This window comes from Antechinus flavipes, chromosome 2 (genome assembly GCF_016432865.1).
Source record: "Antechinus flavipes isolate AdamAnt ecotype Samford, QLD, Australia chromosome 2, AdamAnt_v2, whole genome shotgun sequence".
Lineage (NCBI taxonomy): Eukaryota > Metazoa > Chordata > Mammalia > Dasyuromorphia > Dasyuridae > Antechinus > Antechinus flavipes.
In genome coordinates this window covers 59,938,464-59,954,018 of record NC_067399.1, presented here as the reverse complement: position 1 = coordinate 59,954,018, position 15,555 = coordinate 59,938,464, and the positions used below count along the sequence as shown (strand labels likewise).

General features: G+C 42.6%; 1 protein-coding gene across 2 annotated transcripts in view; it reads left to right on the top strand.

Annotated features, from left to right (window-relative positions):
- DUS2 (dihydrouridine synthase 2) overlaps window positions 1-15,555 on the top strand; it is a 65,188-nt gene that overhangs the window by 32,260 nt on the left and 17,373 nt on the right. For both annotated transcript variants that reach the window (XM_051974958.1, XM_051974957.1), the window contains 6 exons: window positions 4,236-4,327; window positions 5,357-5,400; window positions 6,933-6,993; window positions 8,475-8,522; window positions 9,815-9,880; window positions 10,182-10,252. In XM_051974958.1, the coding sequence (XP_051830918.1) occupies window positions 4,236-4,327; window positions 5,357-5,400; window positions 6,933-6,993; window positions 8,475-8,522; window positions 9,815-9,880; window positions 10,182-10,252 (382 nt within the window). The remainder of the gene's footprint in view (window positions 1-4,235; window positions 4,328-5,356; window positions 5,401-6,932; window positions 6,994-8,474; window positions 8,523-9,814; window positions 9,881-10,181; window positions 10,253-15,555) is intronic.

The following is a 15,555-nucleotide window of genomic DNA, read 5'->3' as shown; positions in this document are numbered from 1 at the left end:
TGATCAATGGTGGACAAAACCAGCTATACCTAGAGAAGGAACACTGGGAAATGAATGTGGACTACTTGCATTTTTGTTTTTCTTCCCAGGTTATTTTTACCTTTCTGAATCCGATTTTTCTTGTGCAACAAGAGAACTGTACAGATATATACACATGTATTGTATTTAAGATATACTTTAACATGTTTAACAAGTATAAGACTGCCTGCCATCTAGGGGAAGGGGTGGAGGGAGGGAAGGGAAAAGTTGCAACAGAAGTGAGTGCAAGGGATAATGTTGTAAAAAAATTACCCAGGCATATGTTCTGTCAATAAAAAGCTATAATAAAAAAATAAATAAATAAAATGAGTCAATATGGGATATGTGCAAAAGAAATACAAAGAAATAAGACAGGTGGGGCAGCACTAACAACTTAGGGCAGAAAGGCCTCTCAAAGGAACACCTGAGCAGAACCATGAAGGGAGAGCTAGAGATGGATCTGAGATGGACCGAGGTGGAAGAGCATTTCTAGCAGAAGGAAAAGCCTGTGCAAAGTGAATTCGGTTCAATACATAAGCAATTTCTACCACAGAGCCAGATTCTGAATGAGTGACAAATGGGGAGTGATAAGTACAATTAATTGCATCTAAACTGTCAGGGAAAATGAAGAAACTGAAGTTCTTAGAATTTAAACATAGGAACAAGAGAAGGAGAGTTATTCCTAGACAGAAGAAGAAAAGTTTTCCAGAAACAACTCTTTTTTTTTTTTTTTTTTGGCCCAGATACCTTGCTTCTAATCATGGAAGAATGCCAAAAGCATCAAAGCCTTAAAGCTATTGGTTTAAAGTACATGTGAGTCTTGGACATGACTTGGCCTTAAAACCATTGAGGCCAATTTTTTACTCTTCTGTGGAATCATCCTAAGCTATCCTTTGGGCATATATGATGATTGATCTTCCTCCTGGATCATCAGAAAAGGTTAACACCAGCTAGTGGTGATTAACAGGAATAATAGCATGACAGAGAAGAGAAGGAGGCTCCCAGCATGGTAATTCCTTCCATTGCCTCAGCTCAATATTGTCTAGGCTTAGTGCATAGAGCTGAGAGATGGACCTGAGGCACATTTAGAGCTGGCAGTGCTTTTTCCAGCCCCTTCATTTTACAGATGAATTTCAGAGAATTGAAGTCAAATCTTCCTATGGGCCAGGTACTGTTCTGAGTACCAGATGGATCTAAGGCCTTCAGGCAGTAAGTGGCAAAGCCAAAGTTCCAGCCCAGGCCTCCCTCACCCCCCCTTCCCCGACTCTAAATCCAAGATGCTTTCCAGACCCCCCTGTCCCAGAGAGTGGCTAGTATTTACTGTGTCACATTACCTCTAATAGAATTATTATTATTATTATGATAACATTCTTATTACTAATTGTCATTAATGCTATTGGGATAAATTTCAGTTATCAATCAGTAAAAATTAAACTCCTACAATATGTCAGGCACTGTGCCACTAGGGACACAAAAAGAGGCAAAAGACAATTCCTTCCCTCAAGGACCTTACCATCTGACAGGGGAGACAAGAAGCAAACACTATATACAGACAAACTATATCTACGATAAATAAGAAATAATTAACAAAAAGAAGTCACTAGAATTAAGAGGACTTGAGAAAAGACTTATTGCAGAAGATAAAATTTTGGCTGAGGAGCCAGAACAGAGGAGGAAGAGTATTCCGGACTAGAAAATGCCTGGAGCTGAGAGATGGCCCAGAGCCCAACATCACTCAGTCAGAATATGTAGTGGGAGTATCTTATGAGAAAAGTAGAAAGATAGGGGAGGGATCGGTAATGAAGGGCACTAGGGAGTCCCTGGAGTTTATGATTGGACCACTATTTTAGGCTTAGCACGGTAGTGGCCAGTTGAAGTGGGAAGAGACTCTGCTGCAGGCTAATTGTAATGCTCAGAGGGTAAAGTGAAAAGGGTGCCCCCGGGGATGGAGACTCTGTGGGGAGGGAATCAGCAGGCAACCAGGAGTACCAGGGTGTGAGAGAATGAGGCATCCAAGAGGACTCCAGGTTTTTTAGCCTGCCCCGGGGGGGGGGGGGGGGGGGGGGATATCTGCCCTCTACAAACCACAGGGAAGGGAGGAGGAAAGGAGGGCTTGGGGGAAGCATGATGAGTTCTGCTTTAAACACATTGAGTTTAAGATGTCTCTTGGACACCCAGTTTGAGATGTCCAAAAGACACGTGGAGATTCACAAATGGAGGTCAGCAGAAAGGTTGGAACAAGCAAAGGAAGATTTGAGAAGCATCCTCATAATAATGAAATCCATAGGAGCAGATGAGATCACCAGTGAATCAATACTGAAGGAGGAGAGAAAAACTCCTGAGACAGAGCCCTGTAGGGGGACCCATGTAGGGGGCAAAATCTGGAGGAGAAACTATAGAGGAGACAAAGAAGGACCAGACAGAGAGGAAGGAAATGTCCTGAAAACCAGTGTCAAGGAAGAATGGGTGAAAGAGCCCAGGAGAATGAGAACTGAGAAAAGGCCATTGGATTCAGCAGCGAGGAAATCGTTCATAACTTTGGAGAGAGCAGTGTCAGAAGAAGGATGAGATTGGAAGGGGATTAAGAAGAGAGGAAGAGGAGAGAAAATGGGGGCACCCCATTTTATAGTTATTGCAGATGGATCAAGTACAGAGGTTTTGTGATAATTATCTACAGGATGGAGGAACACGACCAAGTTTGTAAGCACTAAAAGAATCATTAGACAGGGAGAATTTGAAAATAAATGAAAGAGCAGGAATGGCAAAAGGGGCACTGTGGAGGAGATGGGATGGAATAGAATCTCTCAAATAGAAGGGTTATCCTTGATAAAGAGGAAAAAATGGCTGAAGACACCAGAGTGATAGGAAGTGAGGAAGAAGGAAGAACAGGGAGTTCATAGTGAATGGCCCCAATTTTTTCTATAAATTATGAGGCAAGTTCTGAGCAGAGAGAATGGGTAGAGAGCTGAGGAAGTTCGAAAGATCTGTTGTGGAGTAGGATAGTGAATTGATGGGAGGTAAAATAGGATTAGCTGGCAGCAGTGAGGGTTCAATTGAGATTAAGTAATATAAATTTGTAGTGGACTCAGAACGATTGTGTGTTTCTAACTTCATTTAGCTGTACATATGTAGGAGTAAAGGTGACAGATGGCAGCAGGAGCAATCCAATGCTGAGGGTTGGCCAGATGTAATCACCATATGCTAAAGAATCTAGGGATTCAAGTAAAGAGTAGAGCTTGAATCAGTTCACTAAGGCATCAAGATAGAAGAGAAAAAAGTCTCATGTCAGGGAGATGACCTGGGAGAGAAGTGAGGGATCTAGGGATTGGAGGTCACAGTGTAGACATTCAGTAGCGTTATCTGGTAAATTCCCTTGTATAGACAATCCAGTTCCACATGGTACTGAGTCATTAAGATGTTTCTGTATGTGAAAGTTGTACCTTCTACCTGTCTATAAAATCTGAAAGGCAGTTACAGATCCATGTAAAATAATATGTTTTTCCTTAATAGAATTAATTTTAGATCTGGAAGAGTCTTTAAAGTTCATTTATTCCCCGAACCTCATTTGACAGATAAGGAAACCAGCTGCAAGATCATTGACTTAAACAGCCACTCTCTTCTTGTCACAATGATCCTTTGCTTTCATTTGATCAGTAGAGCCAATGAATATACTTCAACAACAAGATCAATTCCGATGGACGTAGCTCTCTTCAACAATGAGCAGATTCAAATCAGTTCAATGAACAGAACCAGCTACCCCCAGCGAAAGAACACTGGGAAATGAGTATGGATCATAACGTAGCATTTGCACTCTTTCTGTTTTTATCCGCTTGCATTTTTGTTTTTCTTCCCAGGTTATTTTTACCTTCTTTCTAAATCTGATTTTTCTTGTGTAACAAAATAACATATACAAATATGTATACATATATTATATTTAACATATTTAACATATATGGGACTACCTGCCATCTGGGGAGGAGGTGGAGGGAAGGAGGGAAAAAGTTGTAACAGAAGTTTTTGCAAGGGTCAATGTTGAAAAATTACCCATGTATATGTTTTGTCAATAAAAAGCTATAATTAAAAAAAAGAATAGCCAATGAGAAAATATTGTCAATAAGTAAATACTATAAAGAGCCTTCTGTGTTCCAGGCATAGTGCTGATATTGTTGTTTTTCTTTGATTGCATTACTTTTTGGTTTTTTCTTCTTTCCACACAGAGGTGCTGGATACCATTGACTTTGTAGCACCCAATGAGAGAGTCGTTTTCCGTACCTGTGAAAGAGAGCAGAATAAGGTCGTCTTTCAGATGGTGAGACTAAAGGCACTACCTCACTCAATTCAGCCCAATGGTTTCCTTCCCTCTCTCCAGTACGATTTAGGACACTCTTGCTGATCCACATTCTGAACATCACTTCTGCACTTTTGACAGCAAGCCTATTATTTCTAAAATGTGCTTCATTAGTCAAAACATTGCCCATCTCTCATAGATCAACTATGATAACATATGTAAAGCAACTTGCAGGCTCTAAAGTGCTGTATAAATACTATCTATTGTTATCATCATCATTGTTAATTATATCATGACGCTGTTGTGGTCTGTTAGGAACAAGTTGTAGTTTTTCTAAGAATTATAAACACATAGTCCATTTTATTTGAGCTGGTGTATTTTTCTGTTTGAGAATTTAATTTTTATATACTTAAAAGGAATAACCCACCTGTTTAACATGCATTATTTTTCTTTAATCCCTGATACTCCTCATGACTCTCTTCTGGGTCTTCATACTATTCTCTTCTCTAACTGTTTCTTACAGCCAAAATTGGGTTTTTCCAGAGACTGATACCCAGATTTTCCCCTCAACTTGTGAAAGACAAGTTTTGGGGGAGAGAATTTCTTCTCATATCTCTGCCTCTGGGAGGCAGCGCAATGCAAGGAAATGCCCCTGGATTCTGGAGATGGGAATCATTTCACAGCCTTAACCACTTCCTCCCTGGGTGACTATGGCACCTTAATGAATCTCTTTGGTCTCAGTGTCCTTATGCTTTAAAGAAAAAGGTGAATGGATGAGTAGCCTCCCTTCCAGGTTGGGGTTTATAATCCTCCCTCTTTATTTTCTGATTTGAACATTTCACAAGTAGATCATCAATGCCCTTCCAACCTTAAAAAGGGTCAGCATTAGCTCTGTCCTCCGGTTTTCAAATATTCTCATCCCTTAAACATTAATATTTATATAACAACTAATGACTCTAATGATAGCATCCTTGAAAAAGGGAACAGTCAGATTATATTATGACTATACGCTTGGCAGGCTGTTATTAATGTCTTATTTTGTGTCCCTAGGGATCTGCAGATGCAGAGCGAGCCCTTGCTGTGGCCAGACTTGTGTAAGTTCTGCCCCCAGTTTGTCATTTATTTTTCTGACAGCACAAGGCACCTGAGGCACCTTACCTCTGCATTGATATTTCAGACTTCCCTCCCGCAGCTCTGACCCGGTGTGGGCCATTCCCTTTCTGGCCAGAGATGCCTCAGTCCCTCTGGTGAACTTTAAAATCAAAGTCATGTGCATGGCTACCCCTGGGACTGAGGGGCATCCGCAAGGATCTGAAGTAGCTGATCTGCCTTTTGAGCTACACAAGCCAACTTTTCAAATGAATCTCTTCTAAGATACCAATTTGAGGGAGTCTTAAGAGCCCCGCATACAGCAGTGTCCAATGGGCTGTTTGTAAACAAGTGTGGGGCTTGCAGATCCCTTCCTAAGTCAGGGCAGACTTAACTCCTTTTTCTGAACATGTAGAGCATCTACTATTGATATACATGACACCAGGTAGGAACACCTACTTTCTTCTCCCTTTGTATGCTGGAAAGCCCATGAGCTGTCCTTGACCTTGGAGCCTCACTTTCCCCTCTTTGCATAATGCAGTTAATCACCTGTTGTCCCACCAATTTTTGGGGCTGTGGTAGGGAAAGTGCTCTGTGAGTTACTGCATGGGCTCCAGAACAGCCCCTCCAGCCATAAAAGCTTTACTGTGGAGCACCCAGAAAGCAGGGTCTGCGTGGCTGATCATCAGACCGATAGCTGCCTTAGGTTCTGGGGGGCCTCCCCCATAAGGGCCACAAGGCTTTCCAGCTACAGCAGCTCCTGATGGTGCACTCCATTCCTAACGCGGCTGGGGTCTGCCTTTGTGGGGGGCAGCCTGCACCAGAGGAATTGTGGATAGAAAAGGAAGTACATAATCATGGCTTCCATTGAGAACAGTGGAAAGCCCACATGCCTGTCCTTAAGGTGCAGCAGCTCCAGGCCCGAGGGGCTTTCAGCGCCCACTCTTCATCCCCCCCACCCCCGAAAGGAAGCTCTCCTGGCTTATGTCCCAGATCACGATTGTGCACCTGAGGTCCTGGAGCACATGTGGCTTTGGAGGGTCTGACCTCAGCAGGAAGGGCTGCATCTCAGGTCTGGGGCAGAATAGCCAGGACTTCCTTCTCTCACTGTGATCAAGCACATGCTCACTAGCAGAGGTCCTCAGCTTCCTTACTGCCTAGTAAAGTTGTCATATATGTCCCTGACATACCCGAAGATCTCTGGGCACCCTCCTGCTTGGAGAGGCTCATGACAGTGCCTAGTGCATTCCTCCCACCAGCACAGGCCGCAGCCCCTCCCCATCTTTCCCTCCATCCAGTGCCATTTTCTTCTGCATTCTTGGGGAAATCCTTCACAGAAGATCGCCCTGGCAGGTTGCAGGGCTCCTTAGGGTCCTTTTATTTTCCTAGGAATACCAGGATAGCTCTCAGATGGCCCTCTGTTGCCTCTAATTATTAGTGCATGATTAGCCTGACTGCCCCCCTTGCTTTTTCTTACTTATGCTTTCTTCTTTCTTTGAATTAAAGATTTCTTTCCTTTGTTCCTCTTTTTCCATAGAGAGAATGATGTAGCTGGCATTGACATTAACATGGGTTGTCCAAAAGAATACTCCACTAAGGTAAACTGATATTTCCTTTTTGCTTTAGAAATGTAGAATAAAACATGTGTGATTTCTATATATATAATAAATCCTTATACTTATTTTTTATTGAAAGTCATGAGTTCATTTACATCTATTTCATCTATATCATCTGTTTTTGTCTTTGAAATGATAGTTCAAATGTGACAGCCTGAGTGACTGAACTATCTGGGTTCAACAGAATATGTTGTTCCATAGTCCCAATTCCATGGAGTAGGAAGATTTGTTTTCAATTATTTTAACAAGTATGTTTTACCTTTTGGGCTGTGTAATGCTTTAAGTATCTTTTATTTTGTCTGGGAGGTACAAAGGTCAACAAACCAAGTACAATCTGATGGCCAAATCCAGCCTGTCATTTGTTTTTGTACAGCTTAGAAACCAAGAATATTTTTTACATTTTGAAATGTAATTAAATATTAAAAAAAAAAAACCCTCAGGTCCCAAGCTGTAGAGTCTGGCTGCATGTGGCCCTCAGGCTGTGGTTTGCTGACCCCTGGTGTAGCTTCATGGAAGGCATGGGACTCGGAGTCTGGGCAGCCTGCCTCGCACTGCCTGGCAATGTGGCTCTGGGCCGGCAGCTTTTCTGCTCGGAACTTCAGTGTTCTCAGGTGGTTGCAAGGCTTGATTGAGATAATGTACATAAAGCTTGAAAGTGCTCTCTGGGTCAGTTAGGTTGAGGATAATGTTCCTTCTGAGAACTCTTAGGAGCATCTTCCAGCTCTTCATACCTGTTGCCTGTCACCAGGTTAGAGTCTCAAGTCTTAGCTGCAGATGGTCACTCAGGACACATCCAGCATCAAAGGCTCAGCTTGAATGAGTCTTTATAAGTTTAATTATCCCTCTGGTATTTAATCTGTCTTCCTCAAATATAAAAATTAAAGAGTAATTATATCAAATAAATCTTTTGAATTGTCCCATGGGCACTCATTAATTCTTGGCACATGTCTTAAAAAAATTCCTGCTTGAATTCTGTCCCTCCAATCCCCCATACTGCCATTATGTGGCAGCATGCTGGGTGAGTCACTGGTTTTCACAGTTTTAGATGCTTCACGAAGCTAATGGCCTCCATTAGTTAGAGCTGGAAGTGGATGTCACAGGTTGGGAAAGAGGAGAAGAGAGCCTATAAAACCTCAGACTTAGGATGTTTTAGGAGGGCAAGGGAGAAACAACGGGATACACTGGGCAGGTTGAAACCCCTCCAGGTCTTCCATTTGTTTTGTTTTTAATACTTTTCTTACTTACTATGGGATTCGGCCACATTGTCTCCCAGCCCCTATATTTTTAGCTCTAACATGGGCTTTTCTTCTAAATGCAGAGGAGTTATTAATGAAGAGTAATGCTGTCCTTTGATGATAACTTGAGTCCCTCAGAAGTAGGTCCTTTGCAAGAATGAAGATAATACTGAGAGCTAGTAGGTGTATTGGTTGTAATAGATCTTTTCTCATGTGCTTTTTCTTAAGGGAGGAATGGGAGCAGCACTTCTGTCTGACCCTGACAAAATTGAGAAGGTGAGTGAGTAATTCATACTTCCCTAAACTAGACCGCATCATATTCCTGCTAACCTTCTTCAGATTCCAGAAATTACCTCAAATAAATAGCCTACCATCTGTTCCCAGCTTGGACAACATGTCAGCCAAGGTCCTGACCCTTCCTCACCATATATTTCTCTGTGCACATGGCCAAGTTGGGTGAATCTCAAAGCTTACCTGCTTAAGTTCACTGTTGGTCTGGACATTTATTACTATTCTTAAGGCGTTCAGATTTCATCTAAGTCTGAGATAGACCCCCCAGAGCTATTATGCTACCAGAGAGATAATCGTGACAGTTCATGGAGAGGCAGTTCAGTTCAGTGGATAGACCCATCCTCAAGCCCTACTTTTGTGACCAGGATACATCACCCAACCTCTCATTGCCTTGGGCAGCACTGGGAGAGTGTAAACCACAAGGGAGATATTAATGCATTTGCATTTGTTGGGCAAAATGTCTTTTGGATATCTTGTTTCATCCTCACAATAATTCTGTGATGTAGGTGCTGTTATTTTCCCCATTTTACAGATGAGGGAACTGAGGCAGGAGTTAGGTGGCTTCCCCAGTATGTGGGGCCTGATTTAAACTCAGGTCTTTGTAACCCTAAGCCCCAGTGCTCTACCTATTCCCTCCCCTAGCTTCTTAGAAGCAGGAAAAAAAAAATCAAAATCTCTTTTTTGATCCAAAGAACAGTAGAAAGCTAGCTGATGGCAGGGGGTAGAGCACAGGAAAACCTGGGTTCAGACTTGACCTCGGGCACCAGCAGCATATCTTTGAGCAAGTCTCGTAACTTTTTTCAATCTGTTCCCTCATTTGTAAAATGGGGCTAATAATAGCACCCCCTCACAGGGAAGTTGTCCAGATCAAATGAGATTCTGTTTGAAAGCCTTAAAATGTTACATAAACACTGGTGTTGATGGTGATGATGGCTGCAGTGATGGGGATTGAGCATAAGTCGTACAGTCCGTTGCCAAGGCTGCCCGGGCGTGCGAACAGGGTGAGATGTCAGGGGCATGCATGAGCAGGAGGGTCGGAGATGGGGTGACTGGCTGTAGGGGGCCGGGGCCTGGACCCAAACAGACAGGGACATCAGGCCCAAGGCTGCAGAGGGCGCGGAGGAGGCGTCCAGGGGACACAGGGCCAACCATAATGCCCCTTCTGCCCCTCTCAGAGAGTTATGCAGGTCTAGTTCTCACATCTTAAACAATTTCTTTAACAACTTGCTGTTTTTAACTAAGGAATTAACAGATTGTCTTTCTCCCCCTCTCTGTAGATTTTGAGTACCCTTGTTAAAGGAATTTGCAAACCAGTGACCTGCAAGATTAGGATCCTTCCATCGGTAAACACAGTTCCTTACATTCAGAAGAGCTTGTCAAACTCTATTGAAGTTGGGGGAGGAGGGAGGCGGCAGGAGGAGATGATTAGATGGAAGGTCCTTGAGGTCAGGGGCTTCTTTTACTGCTTCTTTGTAGCTCAGTGCCTGGCTTGTTGTAAGGCTTAATAAACGTTTATTGGGTTGGGGTTGGGGAAGGTAGACAGAACGAGCTGAGATCCCTTATGGGTTAGGTGACAGTCATCCGGTTCCCACTAAAATGGAGTAATTTGTCCCTTCTTGGTCCCTTCTTGATCACCTTCCTCAGCTTGAAGAAACACTGAATCTTGTAAAGCGGATAGAGAGGACAGGGGTGGCAGCTATTGCAGTCCATGGCAGGTAAGTACATCTGATGGGAAAGGGGAATTTCTAAGGATTCTCTTTTCAGTGGCTCATGGGGGAGAAGAGACTTCTCCAATGGGGCAGAGCTAGGATTTGAACCCAGAACTGACTCCAGTTGTCAAGGCCTTTCCTTGTCCTGCACTGCTTGTTAGGGGAAAGGAATAGGTCCTTCTGCATCATCAGGCCAGGTGAGCTCCCCCGTCCCTCAGCACAAAGCTCCAGCCTTACACACTCACAACTCTTGTTAATAAGGATTGAATGAGCTTAGCAGCTCCTCACAGTTGTATGATAGGAAGAGTTTTTCTTGTTTACCATCATGGACATTGTTTCTCCATTTTTATTCAGCCTTCTCATCTGCACTCAGGTGAGCAGCCAAGCTCATGAGAACCTAAAAGCTCCTACTACAAGTGGGGTCCTTGGGGATCCCACAATCTTGAGATGGCTCAAATTTAACAGAACACCCTAACAGAAGGAAACCAGGGGCTGCCTTCCTCTGAAGATGAGTTTATAGTGCAGAAGGGCTTCTCCGGTCCCCTGTTGTACAGAATGTTCTCTACATTGTCCTTGTTCCTGGGTGCCGTGGGGCCGAGAGCTTCGCATACAGAATACAGCACAGTGACACCGTTAGGACCTCCTCTGGTGGATAAGGCTGTTGGCCCAAATTCGCCATTTGCCTTTCTTTTGCCTTTTTCCTCCATGGTCACTTACCACATGTCTCAGTGTCTGCTTTGGGCATCCCTTAACAACCAGTGCCCCTCTGGGTCATCGCCAGTCGGTCGTCTTCCCCAAGCTAAGACAAAATGGATGTTTTCCAAGAAAAAACAAGGAACTATCTTGTTCAGCCTTCGAGCCTCTGGACTCACTCTTGTAGTTTCCTGCCTCTTCCCTGGGTGGTGGTGCTGTCCTGGGGAGGGCTGCTCCCCCTGTGCTGGCTTCTGGATGGCAGAGGATCCTCGGAGCCTCTCTGTGAGACTGGGGGAGTATAGAAAAAGGTCATCTTGGAGCAGCCATAAGTATAGCACCTTGTCTGACTCCTGGTGAATGAGGCAGCCCTGCTCTTTGCTTCATAATCAAAGAGCTCCAAAGCCAGAGGGGAAGTCCTGAAAAAGACTTGCCCTCTGAGCTGGGTGACTCCTGGAATGTGATCTGTAACCGGCACAAATATTACCATCTGCTTTCACCTCTGTGTCAAAGGAGAAATCATTTACAGTTAGTCTTAAAGCATTGAGAAACTTCAACTTTCTTATTGTCATTTTCACTAATAACCACAAATAATTGAATGACCAGGATCATAATAGGCCACAAGAGATGCTAAGTAGTAGAAAGCTATTTTTTAAAACTTTTAGCTAACTGAGCTATTATATTATCGAATGTCTGAGTATGTTGTATCTCTAATTGAGCCCGAGTCTTACAGCCAGAAGTGTTTTGTATTCACTGGGAGTACTTGTCTATGAGAATTAAAGCATCAGGTAACCCATGGGTCCCACAGATTTAGGAGCTGAGTGATGAGGCTCTAGAGGGCCTGTTGGGTGGGATCTCTGACTCTCATGGCCCCCTGGGGTTTCATGATGGGTGGCCTTGGGTTTTCAGGGGCTAGACTAGCACATTATGGCTGGCTATAGCAAGCTGCAGTGAGAGCACAAGGAAGCCTCTGAAGCACTTAGCTCGTCTCTTCTGAACCTCCCAGGGGTTCTGCAGGAGGGACACTTGGGTTTCCTCATTGGGGCAAATGAGGAATTGAGCCCATGAATGGTCATGTATGGTTATGCAGATGGAAAGCATGTATGGTTTGTCAAAGGCAAAATTTGAACCCAGGCCATCTGCCTATAAGTCAGACACTTTCCCCACCATAACTCGCTCCTCCTACCAAAATTGCCAAGGGGAGAAAGATTAGCTCTAAGCTGATGAAATATCCAGGCTACTCAAGACAAAAGGGGCTTCACAAAGCTTTACATCATTCACATCAGAAAATTGTGAATCCTTAAAGCACTAAAGCTTGCACTCAAAAACTCTTTTTTTTTTTAATAACTTTTTATTGATAGAACTCATGCAGGGTAATTTTTTACAACATTATCCCTTGCATTCACTTCTGTTCCGATTTTTCCTCTCCCTCCTTCCACCCCCTCCCCCAGATGGCAAGCAATCCTTTACATGTTGAATAGGTTACAGTATATCCTGGATACAATATACGTGTGCAGAACTGAACAGTTTTCTTGTTGCACAGGGAGAATTGAATTCAGAAGGTATAACTAATCCGGGAAGAAAAACAAAAAGGCAAGCAGTTTATATTCATCTCCCAGTGTTCTTTCTTTGGGTGTAGCTTGCACTCAAAAACTCTTACTCCTTTAAAGAAACCCTTGTCTCAGGCTCCTCCAGCCTTTTCTTCATTAGCATCTCTGATGGTTTACATGGACTTTGGTAAGGGCTGTGATCAGTATTTTCTGTGCTCTTTGTATCCAGCTGGGAGGGTATGAGCCATTGAGGATAAGCCCTGAGGATCACCCACACAGCCCCCCAGGCAAAGGAATACCTGCCCCACAGATAGCCATCTCTTAGTGCCTGCTTTGGTCAAGGTATCACGTTAGACTCTGCTCTAGGGATATCAATAAGAAATAGTCCCTGTCCTCAGAGATACTGGGGGGGTTACTGCAGGCATTGACATAGATAACAGTGATTGAGGAGGGAGAAAATAACTGGAAGATCAAGATTCATAGATAAAAGGGGTGTGTGTGTGTGTGTGTGTGTACATGTATTGACACATGAAGCATTCTAAACTCATGAGAGAATAATTGATACTGATTTTTTTTTTCCTCTTCTCAGAACAAATTCATATCTTACAGTAGTTGATCTTGAATTGTATTTCTCACTCTGAATCACATGTTCTTTACCTTCATCCTCTGGGCATTCTTGGACTAATTGAGATCATACACTAAACTGTGTGAATTGGAAACACCCTCAAGGACTAGGAGTGTAAATTTTTATTGATATTTTTTTCACCCTAGAGTCTCCCCCTGTCCCTCTCAGAGAACCATGCCATGTAACAGATAGCATTTTTTTAGAGAGGACAGAAAAGTCAGCACAATTGATCAATTCATTAAAAAATTCTGAAATCCCTGTGTAATCCCCAGATAGGAGGGGGTATCTTCTCTTCTCTCTCCATTGGAGTCCTGCCTGACCTTGATGATTTTGCTAAATTTACTAGAGATCTTCGGTATGACATACTTTCTGTTGTTTTTTGTTTTCTTGGGTCTTCTTCCTTCACTGCATCAATTCATAGAGGTCTTTCCATACTTCTCAGTATTCATCACTTCCATAAAATTGCATTGTTAAAAGGGATCTCTAAGAATATCTAGTGCAGTCCATCTACCTGAACTAGAATCCTTTTCCCCATCCCCCATCCGTCAGGGACTTGACAAGGAGTCATTGTGCTTTTGCTTTATGATTGCTAATAATGGAGATACCTCCATTTCTTGAAGCAACTTATTTGGGTATAAATCCAACTGTTAGGTAGGTTTTTCTAAATATTTTAAATCTCCTATAAGCAGCACTATTATTCCTGGTTTTGTTATTTGGGGCTAAGCAAAAAAAACATTGAATACCTTCTTTATAGGATGAAGTAGTAACCTATTAAATACATTAAAATTATGGTCTTGTCTGCTTTGAGTCTTCTTTTCTTCAGGCTAAACATGCATCCTTTCTTCTGTCAGCCTTTTTGATGGTATGTTTACCAGTCCCTTAATCTCTGTTTAGTTTAGTAATGGCCTCCATGGGGTCTAATCAGAGCAGAACACTCACTGTAGGGCCACTTTGGAGTTCATAAAATGCTTTCCTCCTAAGGATGCTGGGTGTATAATGCAGTTATCACTGTCCCTATTTTACATGACATCAAACTGAAGCTTTAAATAGTCTGCAAGGTGTCCAAGGTCATTCAGCACTTAAATGTTAGCACTAGGACTTACACCCAGACTTCCTTGCCCTCTCCCATGTTTCCCAGTCTCCTACTCATGTTCTCTGAGCAGGTCCACTGGTATTAAGCAGGTAACCAGCTACAGGGTCACTTTTCTTTTGTAACTGTGTGAACCTGTCCCATTGACACACAGCCTTATGTCCCTTTGGTAGATTTGGGAAATGACATAATGATTTTTTTATGCAGGTAGAGTGCAGTAATTTCACTTAAGCTGCAATGTCATTGTTTTGCCATAATTGGAATAGAACGGAAAAATGACTTAAGTTTCAGTTTATTGAGAGACTGTGCTTGCTACAAAATATCAGTTTTCCTGCTTTTCTATTGAAATCTAGAATTACCTTGTGGTATATGATGCTCTGTACATAACACCTGTAGCATCAGTGAAGTTCTTGGAACCATATACTCTCAGATTCACAGACACAGAATTCTTGGATTACCCCTCAAAGTTTTTATTTATTTATTTATTTGATTTTTGCTGAGGCAGTTGGGGTTAAGTGACTTGCCCAGGGTCACACAGGTAGGAAGTGTTAAGTGCCTGAGGACAGATTTGAACTCAGGGCCTCCTGACTTCAGGGCTGGTGCTGTATCCACTGTGCCATCTAGCTGCCCCTCCCTCAAAGTTTTATGTTGATGAAGTTGAAGTGGACAGTCCAGCACAGTACCTATTTGAGGCAGGCTACACATCGTGAAGAACATTTTCACAGACATTCTCAAATTCTTTCAGAACTCTCATGGGTGCTCTTCTGTACCATCTCTATTTTTATCTCATTGATTTATCTCTATCTCATTTGTTGGTTAGCTCTAGACCATCCTGTTTCTTCACCCTTTGTTGTAGTAGCTCAGACTTTATATCAAAAAATTGTTTGGGGGTGAGGGAAATCTTCTCGTCCCTCTCTATTAACATGCATCTTGAATACATACTTTGATTAAGTGGTCCCTGGAATTTCTCTAGCTGCCATTGTTCTCTTAATGTATTTGAAGATTATTATCTTTAAAGTCCCTTTGCAAGATACCTCTTGAATGATTTTTATTCCTCCTAATCTCTAGGCTCGTTTTCATTTCTCCCAGAATATTTCTTCCTTCCTTCCTCCTTTCATCTCTCCCTGCTCCTTCCCTTGTTTTCTCTCTCCTTCCTTTTCTTTCTCTCATTCCTTTCTTTCCTCCCTTTATTTCTTCCTCCTTCTTTCCTTTCTCTCTTTTTCTCTCCCTTCTTTCTTTTTTTGAAAAGATAACCTTTATTTTCTGTGCTACCTGTTTGGCTTTCTAGCTAGTCAGACAGAAATTGATTTTTCTTCTCTCCACACCTCATATTTCTGGTATTTTTAATCCTGGG